Source organism: Meles meles, chromosome 17 (genome assembly GCF_922984935.1).
Source record: "Meles meles chromosome 17, mMelMel3.1 paternal haplotype, whole genome shotgun sequence".
Taxonomy (NCBI): domain Eukaryota; kingdom Metazoa; phylum Chordata; class Mammalia; order Carnivora; family Mustelidae; genus Meles; species Meles meles.
The window spans coordinates 33602834-33624292 of record NC_060082.1 but is presented as its reverse complement, the minus strand read 5'-3'; the positions used below and the strand labels follow the sequence as shown (position 1 = coordinate 33624292).

At 49.4% G+C, this 21459-nt stretch overlaps 2 protein-coding genes across 3 annotated transcripts; one reads left to right on the top strand and one right to left on the bottom strand.

Moving 5' to 3' along the window:
• Window positions 1-1010: 1010 nt before the first annotated feature.
• FCMR (Fc mu receptor) lies at window positions 1011-16551 on the top strand. Of its 2 annotated transcripts, none has more exons than XM_045983478.1 (8): window positions 1011-1202; window positions 7926-8261; window positions 8972-9103; window positions 10133-10355; window positions 12012-12142; window positions 12529-12684; window positions 12959-13017; window positions 15258-16551. In XM_045983478.1, exons 1-8 carry the CDS (start codon window positions 1166-1168, stop codon window positions 15432-15434), a joined length of 1251 nt encoding a protein of 416 aa, XP_045839434.1. In that variant the 5' UTR covers window positions 1011-1165; the 3' UTR covers window positions 15435-16551. The 2 variants fall into 2 exon arrangements, with proteins under 2 accessions (XP_045839434.1, XP_045839435.1); XM_045983479.1 differs by lacking the exon at window positions 1011-1202 and adding an exon at window positions 2454-2541.
• A 110-nt stretch (window positions 16552-16661) lies between these two features.
• Window positions 16662-20912, bottom strand: IL24 (interleukin 24). Its single transcript, XM_045983480.1, has 5 exons — window positions 20645-20912; window positions 19878-19940; window positions 18857-19015; window positions 18338-18412; window positions 16662-17470 (listed from the first exon to the last, which is right to left on the bottom strand). Exons 1-5 carry the CDS (start codon window positions 20876-20878, stop codon window positions 17387-17389), a joined length of 615 nt encoding a protein of 204 aa, XP_045839436.1. The 5' UTR covers window positions 20879-20912; the 3' UTR covers window positions 16662-17386.
• Window positions 20913-21459: the final 547 nt, after the last annotated feature.

Here is a 21459-nt window from a genome sequence, read left to right as displayed (position 1 = left end):
GAATGAAGCCCTGGGGATACCCTCTTAAGGGTCAGTCCCATGCATCTCCACAACAAAGGGTTCTTCCACCACCTCTATGACCACGGCTCCTGCTGCGCCTCATGAAAGCCCTGTGATGTACACAGGGCAGGGACCACCCCTATTTATCAATGAGACAACTGAGGCCAGAAGCTAGTAAGCACCAAGCCAGGACCAGAACCCACATCTTCTAACTGGAATCCAAGGCTCTGTCTGTGACACCTTGTGACCAAGGGCCTCAGCATTTTGTTCTTCTCCATCAGTCACTGGACCTCCCCCGATGGTCTGTTGGGGGCTTGAAGGACAGCTCTGCTAGGCTGTGTGACTTTCGGCATGGTCACATCATCTCCCGGCAGGCCCCTGTGGTCACTGCGTGGAGGCCTGGGCCCCGGCCAGAAGGCAACTCCTTTAGGGGCACAGCTGGGGATATGAGGGGTGATTTGTATCAGGTGCTGGGGAAACTGGGGTTCATTAAGACTCCAGGAACAATGACCTATATGAGGGAATGCCAGGCTCATCTAGTCCCACCTTCATTTTCTAGATGAAGAGATCTAGGCTTAGAGAAAGGGACTGAGTGCCTCAAAACCTATGGTTAGGATTCCCACATAGGAGGTGCTCAAAATTATTTCTCATATAAGTTCAAGTTCTACAACCAGAATCTTCTGACTTCAGGCCTAAGCTTCTATCCATATGGTCTTCTCCAGGTGGAGAAAATTGGTGATAAGTCTCTTTTGTCCCAAAGGCAGAGATAAAGCAAGTGACTGTGGTTTTGAAGTTAACGAATAGACGTAAAGCATGAGGACCTCCAAGAGAAAGTCCCCAAGGCAAAGAAATAGCAAACCTGAGCGTTTCTAGTAGCTTTCAGGAGCTGCCTAGAAGCTCTTTGAACCCTGATGACCCATTCGCCCTCAACATAACATGTTTTCTTAATTCCTAACTTCCGCTGTGGTTTGCTGGTATTTTCTTTTTTAGTCTAAGACTAGTTAGCAAACAAGACAGGTTGTCATTTCCTCATTTTCAAGCCTTGCTCCTCGTGGGGCCAGAAATCTCTTTCAAGCTCCAGATTGTAAAGGTTTCCTGGGTGAGCAGTGGGTCTCTGCTCTGGTCTTCAGGGGCTCTTGGATGGGACCTTGCTCTGGAAGGAGCCATGGACCTCTGGCTTTGGTCACTTTGCTTCCTGCCAGGTAAGTGCCATGGGAAAACACCTCGCATATCTTAGGAGGTTCGAACTGGCCACAGGGGAGTTGTGGGCCATCTCTAGCTCTGCTGTTCCTGGACAGGTTTAGTTGCAGACCAGTACCTAGGGCAGAATAAGAATGGATACCATATGAGGGCCTCTTGGGAGGTCCTCCCCACTCTCTGCTAGTGCACCTCTCTCCACTCCAGACACATCTCCTGTGGGGCTCAGGTGTTGACTCATGAGAGCTGAAGGTGTCACCCCTCCTAGACACATTAGTCTGAAATTGGGGAATTTTAAAGCAAGTGCCTCCAAATTCCTTTCTTCCTACCTCTACATTCTCTTTCTTTGGGTCTCATTTTCAACTTCAACTTAAATGAAGGCTCCTTGATCCATTCAGTAACCCTAGTCCATTCCCCAAGTTCCATAATTTACAGCTATCTTCTAGGAACCCCCACTTCAATATCCCACGAAGATCTGAAATGCAACATGCCTAATACCTTACTTCAAGTTCCTCATTGGTCCCCAACAAACCAGCCACTCTATCCATCTTAACTATCACTGATATCAGCTATAGAATGCAGAATGGTTTTTTTGCCACCTCTTCCCATTTATCCCAACCCAGACTTTGACTCAGTCAGTGGCCAATTCATGTAGTTTCTGGATTAGTATTACCAGAAGGAGCAGCAGTGGCAGTCTCTATAAAAAGGTAACAGGGAATGGGAAGGAAGAGAACACACAGTCATCCCATAACTGTCTTTCCCACTGCTTTCAACCTGACTAGCCCACAGTGCCAGATTCCTCTTCCTAATGCTTGACTCTAATTATAGGAGTGCCCCTCCCAGCAACCGTCAATGGTTCCCACTTCCTACAAACTCATCCCTTATGCTCCCTTTTTACTCTCAGAGCTTACCACAATCCCCTGAACTTCCTAACCTCCAGCCAAAGAAGAGTCCTCCTTGAAGTTGTGCTAGACATTCTTGCCACCATGTTCTTCCTCATGCCATTCCTTCTGCTGGGAACACCCCTCCTCTCAGCTTCACCTTTTATCCTTCAAAGTCTACCTCACCCTCCACTTCCTTTCAATAACACTTTTCAGAACCCATCTTCTGAATCTCCATAACTGACCTCATTCTGTTTTATATTGTGACTTGGCATATATTCACTTCATTTTGTTGATGAAACAGTAAACTCCTGGAGGGTCAACATTATTTTCTTATTCATATTTTCTTCCTTCCTGATAGCTTGAATATGGAAGAAAGTCAAATATTTGTTGAGTTGAAGATTAAATACCCCTAAAAATCTAAGGAAATGCAACTTTAATGAAATGTCAGACTCTGTACTTGGTAAGCAAAATGTCAGACTCTGTGGGAGATAGTAGGACTTAGGTGAACCAGTTGATGGTTAACTAAACTTAGGTCTGAGAGGAGAGAGGGGTTGGATGGAGGTAGAAAATCTCTAGCAGTGAAGGGTACTTAAATTGTACCACTGCAGTCTGTCCCAAGCAATACCACCATTCTAGCTGGGCCAGAGTGATCCCTGCTCTGGGTCCAGAACATCTCCCTTTTGTGCCCTTCCCCAAAGGGTGAGGAGTTCACAGACCCAAGGATATTGTCCACCTCAAGCCCCATTCATGTCCCCTCACCTAAACCTCAAGTCTCCTGTCCAAATGACTCTGGGACCACTTTTAATGACTGTGTGAGCCTCTATCCTGGTTCTTCTATGCTAGTATTCTAATTCTATAGAAGGGTGGCCACAGGTGGCCATTCAGAATGAGATGGGTGGAACTAATACAGCTGGGTTATCTGTCATGCCCATACCAGGACCCTTGTGGTGTGAACAGGAGCCAGGGATGAGAAAAGAAGGGAGATGAGACAGAGGTTAGGAATGTGGAGAACATTATTCCCCCAAAAAAGTGGTTTAGAATGGACATCTAAGGAGCATGTGAATTTGCCAAGATGAGATATAGAACACACTTTTTTCAAGAGTTCATTAGCTTTATTTATAACTTTAAAATACTTAGACATAGGATAGCTGGGCCTTCATTTGCACTTCTGTCCCAGGTTGTACAAATGTTGGGGTGGTCCTGGTTCCCAGGAACCAGGTCTAGGTCCCAAACAATAGGCCATCGTGCCTGGAGCCCTAAATGAATTTCTATAATAAAGCAAGGCAGTATTACATGCTGGAGGCTTTCAAATCTTTTTTTACCTTGACTCCAAAAATAATAATACATACACTTGATGTTGTGGCCGGATCCATGCATGTGCACACACACACACACTCACGCACGCACATGCACACACCCTTAAATTTATTCTTGACTTTTTAATATAATATGGGAATGAGTTTTGGACTTCAGCAGCTGGATAGATGCTGGTGTATCTTCTGAAAAAGGAAGATCTTAGAAGAAATAGGTTTTGGAAGAGAAATCAAGAATTCTTTTTTTGTTGTTGTTTGTTTGTTTTGCCATTTTAAGTTTGAAATACATCTCAGATATTCAAGTAGTTCCAAGTGGAGATATCAGAAAGGTGAGTCTAGGGAAGACAAGCCTGGAGATCAATGTTCTGGAGAAATCTACAGAGAGCTGGCATTGACTAGTGTGGGGAGAGTAAGGGAAGACCAAGTAAAGAACCGGCCCACGTTCCAGGCCCTGGGGGAACCCAACACTGAGAGGTGGATAGAGAAGGAGAAGAAAGTAGGGAAATTGAAAAGGAGCAGTCATTCAGAATGCGGTGTCAGGGAAGCCACAAAACATAAGTGTTTCAAAGTGGAAGGACTCAGTTCCCTCAAATGCTGCCAAGAGGCAAGTAAAACAAAAACACCAAATGTAAGGAAAACTTGGGGAAAAAAGGAAACTTTTGCTGAACTTGACCAGCAGTTCTTGTGGACTCTTGGAGACAAAATTCTGACAGGTGTGGGTGGAAGAGGAAGTAGGAGGCATGGAGATGGAGCCATGGTCATGACGACTCGTCCGAGAAAGAGAACAGAAGGGGGTAGCAAACAAGCGAACAGAGGGTTTTTTCAACATGGACATTATCAGAGCAGGTGTGTAAGCCACGGCAATGCGAGCAGAGAAGAGACCAATGCTACAGGGAGGAGAGAGGGACAGCGGCACCAGAGAAGTTCTAAAGAAGTGAGCAGGACGGACTCAGGACACAGGAGGAGGGACTGGCTTGTGGGAGGAGAGAGGGCACCCCATTCCTCGTGACAGGACAAAGAGCAGACCGCCGGCCTGGACACACGTGTTGGGTATGCAGGGACGAGAAGCTGTCAGAAGTTTCTCATTCTTTTTGAAAAATTCACACTCCATATGACAAACGTAAAAATCTCAGGCCAGCTCCCTTCTTCCAGACATAATTCTGCTGTGACTTGAGTTGACAGGGTTCTCATCACCTGCAAAACTGTAGCTACAGAATCCAAAGTCTACCTCCAGAGCACCTCCCCAGCCAAGGCCCTGCGGGCATTCACCATGTTTCTCATCATGGAAATAATGTGTTTTCCCCCATGCTCCAAATACACACACACACACAATATGTACAAATACACACACACACACAAACACACTTATATCCAATTATATGTTGAGAGGGACTTTTCAAAGCACATATATACCTGTCCCCTACCATCACCATGGAAACCAAGTCACCAACTTAGAAATCAATGTCGCTGACTGAGGAGTCTCTCTAAAATACCAATATTATGCAGGGTTGATCCTCAGGCACCTCTTCCACCCCTCCCGTTAGTCCCCAGAGTCATTTGGAAATACAGCTACATAGTTTGGAATTGCAAAATTCAAGGGCGCCTAGGATGCTTATTTTATTTTATTTTATTTTATTTATTTTTTTTTTTTTTAGGATGCTTATTTTAAAATGCAGGTGCACAGGCTCCGCGGTAGATAAATGTAACCACCATGCTGAAGGGGGAGATCAGGTGGTTGGCAGCCTAGTAAGTTTCTCCAACGCGAATCTAATGCGCATGGAGCATAAGTTCTATTTTTTAAAAAAATATTTTATTTATTTATTAGAAAGAGAGAGAAAGAATAAGCTGGGGATTGGTAAGGGCAGAGGGAGAAGCAGACTCCTGGCTAAGCAGGCATCCCGACGTAGGACCCCATCCCAGGATCCTGTGATCATAACCCAAGCCGAAGGCAGATGCTTAACCAACTGAGCCATACAGGTGCCCCTGTGCATAAGTTCAAAGCTAGGAGGTTACATCTGTCTTTTCTCTTTTTGGGAAATCCGCTTTACTAAGCCTTGTGTGTGGGCTAGGAGCTCCTCTGAACTCCACAGAGATCTGGGGTCTGGCCATTTCACATCTCACTGACTCGTGCTTCCTTGGGACCAGAGATCAGTGTAGCCAGTAGCTTTTCTTGTGTTTCATCCATTCAGAGTTCTCACAGTAAGGATGCCTTAGTCTGTTCTGGCCACTTCAATAAAATACCACAGACAGTGCGACTTTAACAATAGATATTTATTTCCCGTAGTCCTGGAAACTCGAAGCCCAAGATCAAGGGGCCAGCAAATATCGTCCTTGGTGATGGTCATCTCCCTGGCTTACAGACAGCCCCCATCGCCTTGGGTATCCATGTGGCCTCTTCTCATGTCCCTGGAGGGAATGAGAACACTAATCCCATTATGAGGGCTCCACTAACCTCATCTAACTCTGATTACTTCCCAAAGGCCCCACCTCCTAGGACCGTCACATTGAAGGTTAGGGCTTCAAACCATGAATTCTAATGGGACATAAGCATGCAGCCCGTAACAGGATCTGGGTAAGCCAAGACTTTACCCGAAGCTCATCCCTGAGCAGAGTGAGGTCACTGGAAGTGTCTGCGTAGGTGGAGGTCCCCCTCTGGTCTCTCTTGCCCCTGCCCATACTATAGCATCTTGCTCTTAGGAAAGCAGCATTCACTCCCCTTTCTGGCTGGGTTGGTCCAAAAATACATGTTCATGGCAGGTGCTGGGCCTCACACACAGGTGCGGGCTGTCTGGTCACACAGGGTAATTCCCCCACCCCTTGACTGGGTCTTTGTCTTTTGAATGGGTCACCCTTCCATCGCCATGTTCCAGTCATGAGGCTGCCTCACACACCTCAGTTTCCGGCAGGTTGGAAACAGGGTTGGATTACTTGTGTGAGGGCCACGGCAGGTATCACGTGTCTGGCTGGCCCCTGTGCTTCTCCCTACCCCGTGGGCACCAGCTACACTCTCAGACTTGAACAGGCTCCTGTAAATAGTCGCCGCCCAGCACCTCGTCCCCACTCACACTCTCATGATGGTTTCAACCTCTTCACTGTTATCCACGCTCTCCCATCTCTCCAGAATGTCCTCCTCAGCTCTCTCTCTGCTCATGCAGAAACCTCAAGCCCTGCTTCTTTCCTTGACTTCCCTTCTTGCCTTTCCTCACCTTACTAAACTCATCGGAGCTATTCTTAATATGGTCGGTGGATGAAATCAACTCCTCTCTGCCCCCACGAACACGCCACGTTCTCTCTGCGACCCTCGCCTCTTTGGGGGTCGTACTCACTGCCTGGAAGAGTCTTTCCTCCTCCATGCAAGTCCCCTGGCCCCTCCCCCCACACACATTCCAGCCTATTCCCTCTTCCCAGAAATATGTGGACATTTACTAGGACCCACTTGGCTGGTAATTAATCAGACTTGGACTTAGCCTCCTCTCCGGCTGACTCAACGGCATTAGACCTGCCTTCTCTCAGCCAGAGAGTAAGTGCTTTGATTTCAGGGACTCATGAGCCATGATGTATTCCTCCCTGCGTCACCCCCTCCCTGCATGCACAAGGTGCATACGCCCGGGCACATATGCACGCACACTGACACACTCCCTTGTGCTCCGCCCGTGTTCCCTGCTTCAGGAAAGGTGATCATCACTCTCTTGGCGGCCCTTCACGCCCAGTCTTCCAGGTCACAATGGAGACATCACTTCCTCCAGAATCTCTCCCTCACGCTACACCAGCCCCCTGCACGCCCTCACTGCCTCCTTCCTCACAGGGAATGCTGCGTATTTCCCGCGTGGGCTTCACCCCGCTGTGCTGGTGCCATAGTGACTGGCCGTTTGTATCACCCACTAAAGGAGTCACTCTGCGCATGGAGGGAGGCCAACAGCCTTCCTGCCACATGAAAGGCATTCGACAAATGTTCTGGTTTTGTTTTGTTTTGTTTTTTTAACGATTTAACAAATGAAACCGAAGGTGAACAGTCGTTTTGGCTGAGTGGATCTGAGCAAAACAGAATTAGACAGAAAACCTCCTACAGCAAAATCACACTGTGCCTCCTAGCTCCGCACGGAAGCCACTGGGCCACTACGGGCTGTGTAGGGTCGCCGTGGGAGAGCCTCTCTCCTTGGAGCAGGGCAGTACTTTGACTATATTTTTAGGGGGTTGGTGTCTGGGAACTTATGGGTTTGGGTTTGAATGAGGCTGAAGGTTATGTTAAGGCTTAGGCTGGGAGAGATCTGGCTGGAAGCCAGGCTTGGGCCAAAGGGACCAGGGCATAGAAGCGGGCTGAGGACATACACAGGGTTAGGGATGAGGCCAGGGCTAGAGACCAGAAGAGGGCTGGGGCTAAGGGCCGGCTGAGGCTTGGGCCGACGATGAGATGATGCTGGAGTTAGGGATGAGTGCGAGGCTGGGCGGGGGCCTGGTTTGGAAATAGGGTTGGAGTTGGAGTTGTGACTGGGAACGGGGCTTTCTCTACATTAACTTTCTCTCCCTGCAGTGGCTGGGGCTCTGAAGATCCTCCCAGAAGTAAAGATGGAGGGAGTGCTGGGTGGATCCATCACCATCGAGTGCCCACTTCCCCAGATGCATCTGAGGCTCTACCTGTGCCGGGAAATGGCCAAGACTGGAGGCTGTGCCACCGTGGTGTCCAGCAAGAACTTTGTCAAGGAAGAATACAAAGAACGAGTCACCCTGAAGCCTTGTCCAGATAAGAATCTGTTCCTCGTAGAGGTGACAGAGCTGACCAAGAGCGATAGTGGGGTCTATGCCTGTGGGACAGGCATGAACACAGACCGAGGCAAGACCCAGCTAGTCACCCTGACTGTCTTCAGCGGTAGGTGTCCCAGGCTCAGTGCACCCAGCAAATGTCTTCACCCACAACGGCCAAGACAGCCACCAGTCCCCCGGACTCACATGCTATTGCCATGTTAGTCAATCCAAAGATACCGGGATTTGTATAGTTGAAACCTCACAGTCCCCCCAATTTCCTGTCCAAACCATATGAAAGAACCAGCACTCTTCCTACAACACTACTGTGCTGTACTGTATCCATCCCACCCAAGGCCTAAGAGGAGTGGGGGTTTAAGATTGAGGAGGGGCTCCGAGACAGGAAGAAGTTAGAAGTGAAAGGACATAATTGTCCTACACAGTTGCCCCATAAGAAATATCAGGGACAACTATTAAGGAAAGACAGTCATTTTTCAAGCCACATTTGTAAGCCAAACTTGGTACTTTATAATCGGATCCTTTCCATATGTCTTCTGAATCCCACCTTCTTCCATTCCTCCACTGACTTCCTAACTCAAATGCAGCCTTGAATCCCAGTGGTGGTTAGTGCAGAAGGTGGCTGAGTGAAGGTGAAAGAGAATTTCTTTTGGGGAAGTCTCCAGTCCGCTTCTTTTTGTGCTCTTCCCGGTGGAGGCTGCCATCATCCGCTTGCTGCCATCCACCCTGGCTGGGTCAGCTTCAACTCCTACTGACATCCCTTCCCCAGGTCGCAGTCTGGTCTTAGAGCCCACAGGTGTATTCCCCTTGCCTCCACAGAGTATGAGCCATTCTGGGAAGAGGAGCCGATGCCTGAACCCCCACCTTGGCTTCACAAATTTCTACACATGCCGGTGCCCCCTTGGCTCCAGATGCCTGCACGTGACAGTGCTTTTGAATTCATACCTAAAGGTCAGTTCATCAAAGCTAAGGTGGGAGAGGAGGTGGAGAGATGATGTGGCATTGCTAAAGTGGAGGAGGAGGGATGTGTTCAGTTCATTGAATGGTTGGCAGAGGACAGCTCTGTGTACTCCTGAGTACACTGAGATAACAGTGTATTACCCTGTCTTGAGAGAGGGTACCTCCCTAAGATCAGCATCCTAATGTCCTTCAAGCCCATCCTAAAGCCTTGTGCACTTGGCACTAATTGCAGGACTTACACATCACCACCAGGTGGCACCACAAGTAATGAAGTCCGTGCTCCATTCACAAAATCTTAGTTCTTTAATGAATGACTTGCAGAAGCCAAGACTAGGCAGCCAGAGGTCCTGATACCTCCTGTTCCCCATAGGACTATCTACATTTGCTGGAATACAGTGATTTTAACAATTCCATTTTGCAATAAAAGACTGATGATTATACTAATTATACTATAATTATATACTGATGATTATACTAATGGTATCTTTACATTCCTATATCTTTTTCCTGTTTTAAATGCATTTTGACATGCAATATTTCCATCACATCTTCACATCTATCTTGTGAGGTAGATACATTAATTGAACAACTGTTACCCTGGAGGACTTTGCTGGGTTCCAAGAGAGATTGTGTCACTGAGTGTACCATATCCCCAAGGTTGTGACTGATAGGTGTAGGATGGAGAATAGGCAAGCACACAAATACAGCATAGGGCAGAGTGGGGATGGAACTACAAACGGTTTTCCCCATGCTCAGAGGAGAGCAAGCTCTTCTGCCTGGGAAGTCCAAGAAGGCTTCCTGGAGGAAATGGCATTTTGAAGTAAATATATATAGAAAAATATATAGGATAGCAAATATACTAGGTGCAGAGGACATGCTAAGAAGGCATTTCAGCCATGAGGACTTCAAGTACAGAGTCTAAGTAAAGAGGAGTGCGTTCAGGAAAGAGAGGGTGACTTAATCCTGCTGGAGACTAGAGTGTGTATAGGGAAAATCACTTATTTCTGCTATTTCCTGCAGTTACCACACCAGCTGAAAGGACAGAGGTCCCTCCAGAAACCCTCTCCTCCCCCACCACCCCAATCTCTCACCACCTTCGAGTTTCCAGAGCGTCTTCAGTAGCAGCTGCCAAGCCCCCAACCTTCCTGCCATCTACCACAGCCTCAGAAACCTCAGCTCCAGAGGGGCTGCTTAAGCCCCAGACAGCCAGCTACAACTACCACACCAGGCTTCACAGGCACAGGTAAGAGGTCTCCACCACCCAGAATGGGCTAGAGGTCGGGCAAAGTAGTCTAGAGGTAGGAGACCCACTGAACTCTTCCCACAACATCTGCCAACAGAGACCCTTCTTGTCTTTAGGGCCCTGTGGACCATACTACCTATGACTGTAGCACATTGGCTCATTAGTGCAATGACAAGAATACACTTGGCAATGCCCCAGCAGGAGATCCTGTAGGAAGGAGACCCAAATCTTTAAGTCACTCAGCATTCATTCAGATCTGCTTTGATGGGGAACTAAATAAGAAAAAAAACTAATGATGAAACTATTAACTATTCAATTGATTTCACCTGTTTTCTTTTGCTTTTTCAGTGTGGCTAGGAAATTTAAAATTACACGTGTAACGTAGTATTTCTACTGGTCTAAAGGCTGGGGCACACCCAGGAAAGTGCTGCAATGGACCACTAGGGGGCAGCATTAGAGCAGCCTCCAAAGAAAACCTTTAAGAATTGGAATTATTTTTGCCTAAGCAAAGACAAGCATGTTGGTGAGGAAAGGGACCTCCAGGACCATTTGTGTTTTATAGATGAGGAACTGAGGTCATCAGAACTATGTGTTTTCAAATAGAACCAGGACTCCCGATTCCCTAGTTTGGTAGACTCCACCAGCCGGCCAGTGGAGAACTCAAGTCAGTTCAACCAACATTTTCTTTATTTCCTTTTTTTTTTTTTAAGATTTATTTATTTGAGAGAGAGAGAAAGCACAAATGGGAGGGGAAGACAGAGAGGGAGAGATAATCTCAAGCAGACTCCGTGCTCAGCACTGAGCCGTCTGGGGGCTCATTCTCATGACCCTGAGGTCATGACCTGAGCTGAAACTAAGAGTCAGAAGCTCAACTGACTACGCCACCCAGGTGTCCCTCAACCAACATTTTCTCAGTTTCTACTATCTTCCAGGCATTGTGCTCTGTCCTGAAAAATGTAAGAAAGATGAAAACATGAAATATCCAGGTTTTCTCTTACTAACGCCAGTCTGATTGTAATAAGTGTTGTAATCCGTGTAAACACAAGAACTGAAGACAGTGAGAAAAAAAATAATTCTAGCTTGCCATGGTTGCAGGAGAAAATAGAACTGATGTACTCACCCTTTAAGGAAAGTAAAATTTCAATCTGTAGACACATGGAGGGAAGACCTTCTAAGCAGAGGGGCACCCCATGTGAGGAACATCTTTTCCACTATTACAAGAAACTTAATTTGCTTGGTATTTGCACTAATCTTGTAAAGAAACTGAAATGCAAACAGTCAGAGGAGAACTGACATTTACTGATTGCTGCTTGGACCAGGTGCTTTCCCTTCTTTATACCTACAATTTTGTTTCATCCTTGAACAGTTCCGTGAAATAGGCTTTACTCTACCCATTTCTCTGGAAATGAGGCTCAGCGAGGTTCGGAGGCTGATTCAAGATCACACGGCCAGTAGAAAGTTGAACCTGAATTTAAATCCAGGTTTCATGACTCCATAGACAAGGCTCTTTGAGGGCAGGGTGGTAGGAAGGCTTTTTGTAAGAAATGGACAAACCTCTGAGCCATTTCCCAAAAAGTTGGCTATTTGGGAGTGCTGCATTAAACCTCCCTCCCTCCCAGACCTCTTCCTTCCCTCTCCCTCTCCTTTCTTCCTCAGAGCCTTCCACCAGGACCCCGTGCCTGGGTTGGAAGACCAAGGATTTCACATCCTGGTCCCCACCACCCTGGCCCTCATCCTGGTGGCCCTGCTGGGGCTGTTGATGAAAAGGGTCATTCAAAGGAGAAAAGGTGAGCGGCTGGGGGCTCAGTTGGGATGAGGGGAGCTGTGAGAAAGGCCCATTCAGACTCCGCTTGAAGTCCCTCCCCCCAACCCCCCTCCCCCCAAGGGAAAACTCAGGAGCTTCAGATGAGCAGCCTGGGGCATGAGAAACGTGGCAGGGGGTCTACGGTCTGGAGAGGGGACTGGGACTGGAGAGGGGACGGGGACGTGGAGGGCAGCCTGGGCCCTTTGGTCTTTCGTGTTGGGCCAGGCTGAGGCTCATATATTCAGAGCATCTCCCCGGCAGACCTGGCCAAGCGCCCCGGGAAAGGGAGACAGCCCGTAGTTTCCTGGGACCCGAGTGAGGGGGACGGTGACTAATGGCCCCTGACACCTTTCTCCTCTTCCCGAGTAGCCCTCTCCAGGCGGGTCCGCCGAGCTGCCGTGAGGATGCGCGCCCTGGAGGCGTCCCAGCGGCCCCCTACGCAGCGGCCCCGCGCCTCGCAGCCGCCGCGCTCCCAAAACATCTACAGCGCGTGCCCGCGGCGCGCCCGGGCGGCGGACGCTGAGGGTGAGCCGGGGGCCGGGCGCCGCGGGGACAGAGGGCGGGGCCGGGCGGAGCCGGGCGGGGGCCACGCGGAGCGAGACCCTTGGGCACCAAGCAGCGGCAGAAATTGCGCGGACGCCGAGGCTGCGCCCGACCCCTTGCCTCCGGGAATGCCGGCTCCTCCGCTCCCGCTCCGCCTTCCCAGGGCTTCTGGCGGGCCAGGGGCGGGGGCGGGGGCGGGGCCGGGGGCGGGCCGGACCGCGGCCACGCCCTCACCTCAGTCCTCTGGTCTCCTTAGGTGAGGGGGAGGTACCTCTCCCAGGCCTCCAAGCGTGGGCGCCCCCTGCCGCTCCGCAGGTAAGCTCTGCCCCGCCCCTGCTTGGCAGCAGGGCGGGAAGCTGGCCCTGACCTGGGCTTGGCCCTGGGGGGAGGCGGCTACCGAAGCTGCCTGTTAGCGGGAGGGCACGGCTTTCCCAGCAGCTCCTGGGCCCCTAGTCTGGGAAGAGGTTGTGTCAGTTTCCTCCTTTGAGGGTGTCGGTGGACTGAGAGTCCAACAATCGTGGTAGACTCCGTTACCTGGCTTCCAGCCGTGGGATAAATTGGGGGTTAGTAGAGGCGAGGGATGGCAATTCTACACACGAAGAAGGGCTTTCATGTGAAAGAGCTGCGATTTCCAGGCGGTCTTAGGGATTGGAATTTACCCAGTTTTACTTCAATATGAGGGAGAACTTTCTAGTAAACTCTGTCGATGAGAGGAGGCACTTTGCCCATCTGGAGGTAGTAAGCCTGGCCTAGAGGATGACTTGGCAGACAGATGTCAGGACGCAGACAGGATTCAACCCTTGGCTGAGGAGGAGTCCTCTGGAAATCTATGAATGGCCATAGAGAACTCCTGTGTCTGTGGATAGCCATTGGCAGATGGGTAACAAGTATTTGAACTGTCCATTCATTTTTGTTTATCCAAATTAAGAAGAAACTATTTTATTCTCTAAAGGAGCCCAGAGTAGTTAAAAACTACTACTACTATTGCCCCAGGAACCAGGAAAAAACTAAGCTTGGTGGATGTCCTAGTTTTAATCGGGGTGTTGACAAAGCTAATGCAACAGACCCTAAACCACAGGGCTCATGAGATGGAAGCCTGTTTTCCTCCCAAGTTAAGGCAGGGGGCCAGGAAGAGTTGGCCAAAGCCACCAGGTCATCCAGGGACTCAAACAACTTCTGTCTTGTTGCTCCACTATCCTCTGGAGTCTCGTCTGGTCCACCATCAGTGCTTAGTCACAGCATCATGTCTCCATTCCAGCCCCTAAGAGAAAGCAAAAGGTGTTTCTTTAAGACCATGACCCTGAGGTTTCATGCATCCCATCCAGTCACATCCCATTGTCCTTAGCCTAGTCATGTAGCCACACCTATCTTCAAGGGAGACTGAGACATGGACTCCCTAACTGGATAATTGTGTGCCTTGCTAAAAAGGTACGGGGATGCCATAGTCACCTTCAGCTTCCTGACCTTGCCCTTACCCGCCCCTGCTAGAAAAGGCTCCTAGTAGCATAAGTATGGCCCAGCAGCGCCATCTACCGTTACACCAGCCTCTTGAACTTCCCCACTGCCACACACACCCTCACCGGAGCCTGTACCTTGCTCCCATCTTACACTTCCTCCCTGCTTGAAACTCTCATTCCCACTATTAGGGATAAAACTCTTGACCAAACCAGTCCACTACAAGGTGTGTATGGTTAATGGCTCAATATTTTAGCTTTCATAGGGAGCATCTTGATTTTTCAAGCAGAATAAATTAATCTCAGGTGACAGACGGTGACAAGTAGTAGGAGATCTATCTTCGAAACACATTGCAGCTCATTCTCTCTCTGCCGACGTTCACAAAGTAGTAGTAGCTTTCCATGACTGAGCACTCCCTGAGTGCCACCATGCTCGTGGGCCTGAACTTGCAGTTCTCAGCACTTGTATTTCAATACATGACTCTCCCTCCTGAAGCCTTCTTGGGTAGATGTTATAATAATTGTGCAGTGTGGGAATCAATGCACAGTGCTGTCCTCCCCCCAAACTGACCCATCCTGAAGGCGGATGATCCTGAAGTTTCTTTCCGGGGAAGAGGATCACCACTGTGCCCAAGCAGCCTACTGCCTTCCTCCTCTTCCCTACCCAACCCCTTCCTGGAATGTACTGTTATGCCACATCACAGCCTCTCTTAGTCCTTACAGAGGTGCAAGGGATGACTCACCGTGCTTCTGAATAACTCCCTAAGAAAATGCATATTTATTCCATAAGTCACACTGTCTAATCCCAGAGGGGAAACTCCTCTGGCAGCTGAGTCTCCTTTAGACCTATGCTTAGCCAGGTGACTTGAGCCTGAACCCCATTTAAGGCATTTCCTGCCCGCATTAGATTTAAGTGGTTTCCAGTTATCTGCGGTGAGACGCCACCCTGAAACTGCCCAAGGCAGAGCCACCTCTGTGTCTTTGCCTTCTAGAAATTGGCAACCATGCACATGCCCCCCATTGCCCACTGTGGAAATCTATCTGGAGAGATATTAAAATCACCCTCCTCAGATCCAGTGATGCTTGTTTGCTGGTTCCCAGGTATCTGAAGCTCTCTGGCTCCATGCCCCGTCTCTGAAGACCAGCTGTGAATACATGAGCCTCTACTACAAGCCTGCTGCCAAAGCGGAGGACACGGATGCTGATGATTATGTCAATATCCCCTGCCTGACTCACCTAGCCAGCTGTCCCCCTGGGCCCAGACCCTGGTGCCAGTGAGTCCTGTCTAGCTGCTGGATTCCAATACTTGCTCTGTTTCCAGAGCCCTCATTACCTCCCATGCCAACCTTGAGTCTCATTCCTGTGTCTCCTGAGAATAGCTCAGTAACCTCTCCCAGCTCTTCTCGCACCCCTCTGCAGCCCCCTGTGGTTTTCAAGTGGGCCCTGGGCACGCAGACCATTTGTCCCAGTGCTAACTGCTTCCTTTCCAAGCCATGGGATTCAAAGAGTATCTTCGATCACAGGGTCTTCGCTGCCCGGGCTCTAGACTCATGGCATCAGGCTGGAGATAGGCATAGGTGTTGCTTCAGGAGACTTTCTCAGGCTTGGGTGTCACACCAGTAGAAGGCTCCTGGACCTCCTAGTGAGGCCATGCCTCAGTCCCGTGAGTTAATCGATACGATGAAAGGTTGTAAATTTTCAGAGCCTAGGCTCATTAGTGTGAGTGCTCTTAAATCCTCTATACTATCTCCTTCCCTTGATGTACATAAACGCCGTGACCCCAGTGTCTCCCCTCTTTTAAAAATAGGATAGTTTGTGTTATCTCTTTATCTTCCTTCCAGGGCTTAGCAATGATATTTGTGCACTTCGTGTTGGTCTTTTTTTGGCCATCCCAAACCGTTAATATCTCTCTGCATTCAGACATGCCCCCTCATCTCTTTGCCAGGTAACTTCTGGCAAGGTAGGGAGGAAAGTGGCTTCTTGGAGGGCCTGCCACTCTGCAAAAGCACTTATGTCATGAAGGGAGAGATCGCCCACCTCCTGCATAGACCTTCTCTGAAGTTTTCCAGGCAAGGGCATAGGTAGACTGAAGTCAACTACAAAGTTCAGCCAGAGCTCAGGACTAGAGATCACCGCAGTCATGCTGTTAAGAAGACCTTTCCTGGAGGCATGTCTCTGCCTTATCAGCACTTGCCCACACTTAGGAAGAAGAGGCTGTCAGAGCTGAGTTTCCTGCTTCTTATTAGCAGGGAGTGGCATCAAAGATTGGACAGTCATGTGATGATGCCATTAGCTGTATCAGCTTGACAATGGCACCCTCTCCAGCAGCAAGTAAGAGTAAGTAGTATAAGAAAGGAGGGCCCCCAAGGAGAAGGGATGGGGAGAAGGGGATGGGGAGAAATGAAATGTTTTTTTTTGTTTGTTTTTTTGTTTTTTTTTAAGATTTATTTATTTGACAGATAGAGACCACAAGTAGGCAGAGAGGCAGGCAGAGAGAGAGAGAGGAGGAAGCAGGCTCCCAGCCAAGCAAAGAGCCCGACGCGGGGCTTGATCCCAGGACCCTGGGATCATGACCCGAGCTGAAGGCAGAGGCTTTAACCCGCTGAGCCACCCAGGCGCCCTGAGAAATGAAATGTTTAGTGAGCCAGCTTCATGCCTGGCCCTTAGCCTGCATTGTATCTTCTGTCATTTACATTCCAAACGGATGCCCCTCACCTCCTCCCCAGAGCTGTGTTCCGGCAGATCTCATGGCAAAATGGTTTCTATGTCCTGAAGTGCAACTTCATATCCCAGCACCCCTCATTGTTCCTCAATCATTCAAAGACAGACCAAAAAATCCATTTTATTAAGCATTTACTTAGCACTTATCCACTGCCCCCCATGGTGTCAAGCATCATGGAGGATAAAAAAAGAAGCATGGGGCACAGTCCCTGCTGCCAAAACAGAACTTACAGTCCGATGAATAAATACGGCATCGATTAGAACACTGATAGGAATTAAATAGAGTTGTAATAAATATAGAAATCTACTTTGTAGATTATTCACAGCATCCAAGAGAACCTTCCAGGACTGCCTTTGGGGCCACTTCAAGAAAGAAGTCTTTGAGCATAAGCCTGGCCAAGAATGATATCCATTGTCAAAGGGGTGAAGTGCTCAGAGAACATCACTGGAAGGAATATGGCACATTCAAAATGACATGGAGAATAAGGAGGGTATCCTGGTGTTGGCATTCAGAACTGGTAGAATTTCTCCATCCAGGTCAAGAGAATGTCCACTTCTCCAAAGGCTTTGGTCTGGGCTGATTGGATGTCCAACTAAAGAGAAAAGAGAGTTGATGGTCTACCATATTAGCCACAGGAATAAGTTTCCTTCCCATCCTGTGCTCCTGGAGCTTGCTGTGTCAGCTCTGGGATGGCCTCTGATGAGGGCACCCACCCATCACTTATTCCTCCGCAGGGCTGGGGGAGGCAATGAAGACCAAGGGACCAGTGAGTAGCAGTGGGTAAGGAGCAGGGGAAAAGCACCTGGAGCTCCTCATAACAAGAACTATGGAATCCCAGTGCGAGGTGGATTTTGCCACCTCCCAGGTTTACTATGCAGATGAAGAAACTGAGGTCCAGTTGCCCCCCTTTCTGTGTATATGATTCCTCTTCACCATTTATTTTTAGGCTGATTGATCTGTTCCTCAAAAAAGTGATCAAAATCATTTATTTTTTGGAGGGGTCTACAGATGAAATTTGGATTTTCTTTGTTTTTATTTGGGTGATGGTAATATATTCTCGCTTTTTTTCTCACTAACTAGACCATTTGAGCATTATGGAAAATACTGCAGATACATAGCACATGTTTGGGGTTGGGGCACCCGCTTCAGCCTCCAATTGCCCAGCTCAAGTGATCATAAAACTTTCCCAGGGAAAGTCCTTCATAAGGAAATCATCTTGTAGGGAAATAGAAATGCACTTCAATAGGAAAACTGGCACAAATATGGATCATGTCATTTGTGGAGCTTGTGCAAAGTAGATGATAATTGATGCAAATATCCCTGTGGGTGTGCAAAATTAGGTGGCTTTGGGGTATGCCTGGTGGGGTCACCTGCAGTGAGTTCTGCATGAGACACCCACGTGTGACGGTTCAGGCTAGTCTACTGGTGGACAGGCAAGCTCTCAAATCCTGGCCTTTACCTGTTTAAATGCTCTCTGGAACAGTAGAAACCGCCGGCGTGCACTCTCACTGACAGAAAACATCTCGTTTTCCTGCTGGATAATAGGGGGGGAAATTATGCCAAGTGTTGGGTAGCAGCAGAAGCAAGCCCCCTCCCTCTCCTTCCTAGTGATGCCACCGCAGTTCCCCAGACCAACTCTGAATCCCAAATTCTCAAGGTAGCCGTTGCCAAACTCCCACCGTGGTGGGGGCTGACTCCTTTCATTTTCACAGCAATCTGGTCACATAGCATGATTATCTACATTTTATACATAAGGAAAATGAAGCTCAGAGATGTTGACTGCTTTGTAAAGGGTTTCCCAGCTGGTTAGAAGCAGACCCGAACTACTCATTTCAGAATCCAGAGCCTGTGCTCTTTCCCATGGCACCACCGAATCCCTGTCACACAATAAAAGCCAGGACTGGATAAGGGGAGGGAGGATGTCTTCTCAAAATACGTCATTTCCCATGGGCCCTGGTCACAGCATTGTTCTACTCACACTGGGTTGCAGTTTTGAGGCGATAACAAAAAAGTTGTTGGCCAGAGTTGAGAATGACTTCCGGATCCTGGAGTCAGCTGCCTTATCCAGATAGTTTTTGAAAACGGTATTCAGGTAAAACTTCAGCAGGGCACGGATGAGGTAGCAGCTCTCGACGTCCTGGGGAGGGTCTGGGTTACTGCAGAGCCGAGCCTTCCCCCCACCGTGGCCCTGGGTGAACAACCCAGGTGCCATGCGCGGCAAGATAAGCACATAGAGAAAGAGATCTTCTAGGAGGTGCTGATCAAGATTAAATCTGAAGGAGCCTTCAGGGGCATGCAGAGGGGCGCCCTTGGTTGATGGGAGGAACCACAGACCCAGAGAAGACAGACCCACAGCCAGTCAGTGGCAGACACAGACCTAGGTCCCAGAAGTCCTAATTCCCCATCTGTTTAATGTCCTTTCCTCTACACTACATGGCCTCTCTAATAGCTGTGTTTGTGTAGGGTTGCGTGCTGGACTGCGGAAAGCACCCGGCACTTGGTGGTTCAGAGTTGAGAGTCCAGGGAAAGAACTGGAAAGAGAAATGAGGAAAGAAAACTAACACCCTGGAACAGAGAGGGGGTTGCACTCAAGCCCCCTTGAGTGCCAGAGGGAAGCTCAGTGCCTTGCAGGGATCAGGGCTCAGTACATGCGCTCACTGACTGCCTAGCTAGGTGTGGGGATGACGGTAATGAGTGAGAAAGAAGGATGGAACCAGTGAGACTGAAGCACGTGTGGAATCCTGGTGACTCTAGCTGAATGGAGAAAGCCGCTTATGAGCCTCAATCTGCACCACCCTCCATGTCCCCATACACACATACCCATGTAACCCAGACACGGGGGTGATGATCTAGACGTTGACTTCTCTGGCTCCCTGCCCAGCCCTATCCTGTGTAGGCTCAGTCCAGGCAGAAGGGGTCTCTATCAGCCTCGCCTCGACCACCCATAGGAGACAAGCCACCAGACACAGCGGCATTGTCTTTCCCCAGTGTCTGATTACCGAAACGTTCTGCAGAATCTCCTTCCGTAGCAGCCGGACACTCGTGATGTTATCCTTAGCTTGCTTTGGGAATAGAAAGAGAAGATGCATCCAGCTTGAGGGACAACGCAGAAAGCAACCATGCAAATACATGCTGGCCCCCAGGTCTATCCAGTCTGAGATTTCACAGGCCAGAGGAGCCAAGGGAGGACCCAGGAAGGGCTGAGCTGACGTAGGCCCCCAGGGGGTGAGGATACAAGTTTCCAGCCACAGAAATCACTAAGCTTAACCCCCAGAGGCAGATGGAATCCCAGGAGCTCTCAGAGCCTTGACAGTCAGGAGGAAATAAGCCTATTTGGTTTAAGAATGAGTACGGGCAGTGTTTTACCCCCATTTTCCATGGGGGTTGGCATAGGATGAGGGTTGCACCTTTGAGCTGCCTCTTGCCCTTGGAACTTCCCCTCAACCAGCCGTATCCTCCAACCCTTGGTTTATAGCCAAAGCATCCCTGTGAGAAAGGCGCTTTAGAGCCAGTATGAGCACCGATCACCTAGGTCACATTTCACCAGCAGCTCCCCCCACCTCAGCATCAACCACTCTTTTTACCATTAGCTAAAGCCTTGTTTCCTCATGTGCAAGAAGGAATGCATGCTTGTGATGCCTCTGATTTCATAAACTTATCATATAGGAAAATAATCAGGGAGTTGCAAAGGGCTCCATAATCACAAAATAGCCTCCTGCACTCACGGGAACCCCCACAGCCACGTCCAGAGCCACAACTCACTCACCACAATGTCCTTCACGGCCCGGAAGGCCTCCCACACTTCCTGGAGGACCACTCCCTCCACTCGGCAGGGTCCGAACTGGAACTCTTGGCCCTGGACCCCTGGAGCCTGGCTGCAGAGAAGCAGGGTCAGACTCAGGCCGAGGAGGGCAGTTGTCCGCCCTGGAAAGCCCATCTGCCGCGAAGGAGGGAGCAGGAGGGTCCTGCTGGAAGAAAAGGAGGCATCGCAAGGTAGCATTTCTGCCCCGGCGGTAGCACACCAAGATCAGTGCTCCTTGGCTCTCCCGGGCCACCTTCGGGGACACACGGATGTGAAATCTGAGATCAGAGTAGGTTCCCAGTTTAGAATATGGCAAACGTGTGGCCTTGCTGGGGTGTGCTGGGGGGGGGGGGCGGGTCTTTCTGCCCCTCCATCTCATACCGCTGGTCTCGCTCTCTCTTCACCCTTCCCCGCCATGTCCACCCACGTCCCCAACACCCAACGCCTCCTTCCTTGCTCCATGACCGTTCTCTCCAGCCAAGAATTGGCCAGTCAGAATTGAACCAAGAAGAGTGAAGAAATGGTGGGCGGGGGGCTTATAGCGCCGCAGAACATGTGTAGAACATTCTCCGAACTCGGGAGGATAGGGACCTTAATTAGGCATTCGCATGTCTGAGCTCTGCCCTGAAGTCACCAGGCCCCCTCGGGCAGGTCTTTTCTCCTCCCCAGGAGAAGACCATGCCGACACCTCATGACCAGGGAGCCCGGGGATTAGTCCCCGCCCACAGGGAGGAGCCCAGACAGCAGGTTAGGATCACACACTCACTCGGCCACCTCAA

Excerpts from the sequence above, each read along its gene's own strand:
- FCMR (XM_045983478.1), top strand. The coding sequence starts at position 1,166 with ATGGACCTCTGGCTTTGGTCACTTTGCTTCCTGCCAG. Across the intron at positions 8,262-8,971 it reads CACCCTGACTGTCTTCAGCG|AGTATGAGCCATTCTGGGAA; the intron begins GTAGGTGTCCCA and ends TTGCCTCCACAG. Across the intron at positions 13,018-15,257 it reads CGCCCCCTGCCGCTCCGCAG|GTATCTGAAGCTCTCTGGCT; the intron begins GTAAGCTCTGCC and ends GCTGGTTCCCAG.
- IL24 (XM_045983480.1), bottom strand. The coding sequence starts at position 20,878 with ATGCTACCTTGCGATGCCTCCTTTTCTTCCAGCAGGACCCTCCTGCTC. Across the intron at positions 19,941-20,644 it reads GGGCCGTGAAGGACATTGTG|CAAGCTAAGGATAACATCAC; the intron begins GTGAGTGAGTTG and ends CTATTCCCAAAG. Across the intron at positions 18,413-18,856 it reads CCTCAAAACTGCAACCCAGT|CAGGAAAACGAGATGTTTTC; the intron begins GTGAGTAGAACA and ends CCTATTATCCAG.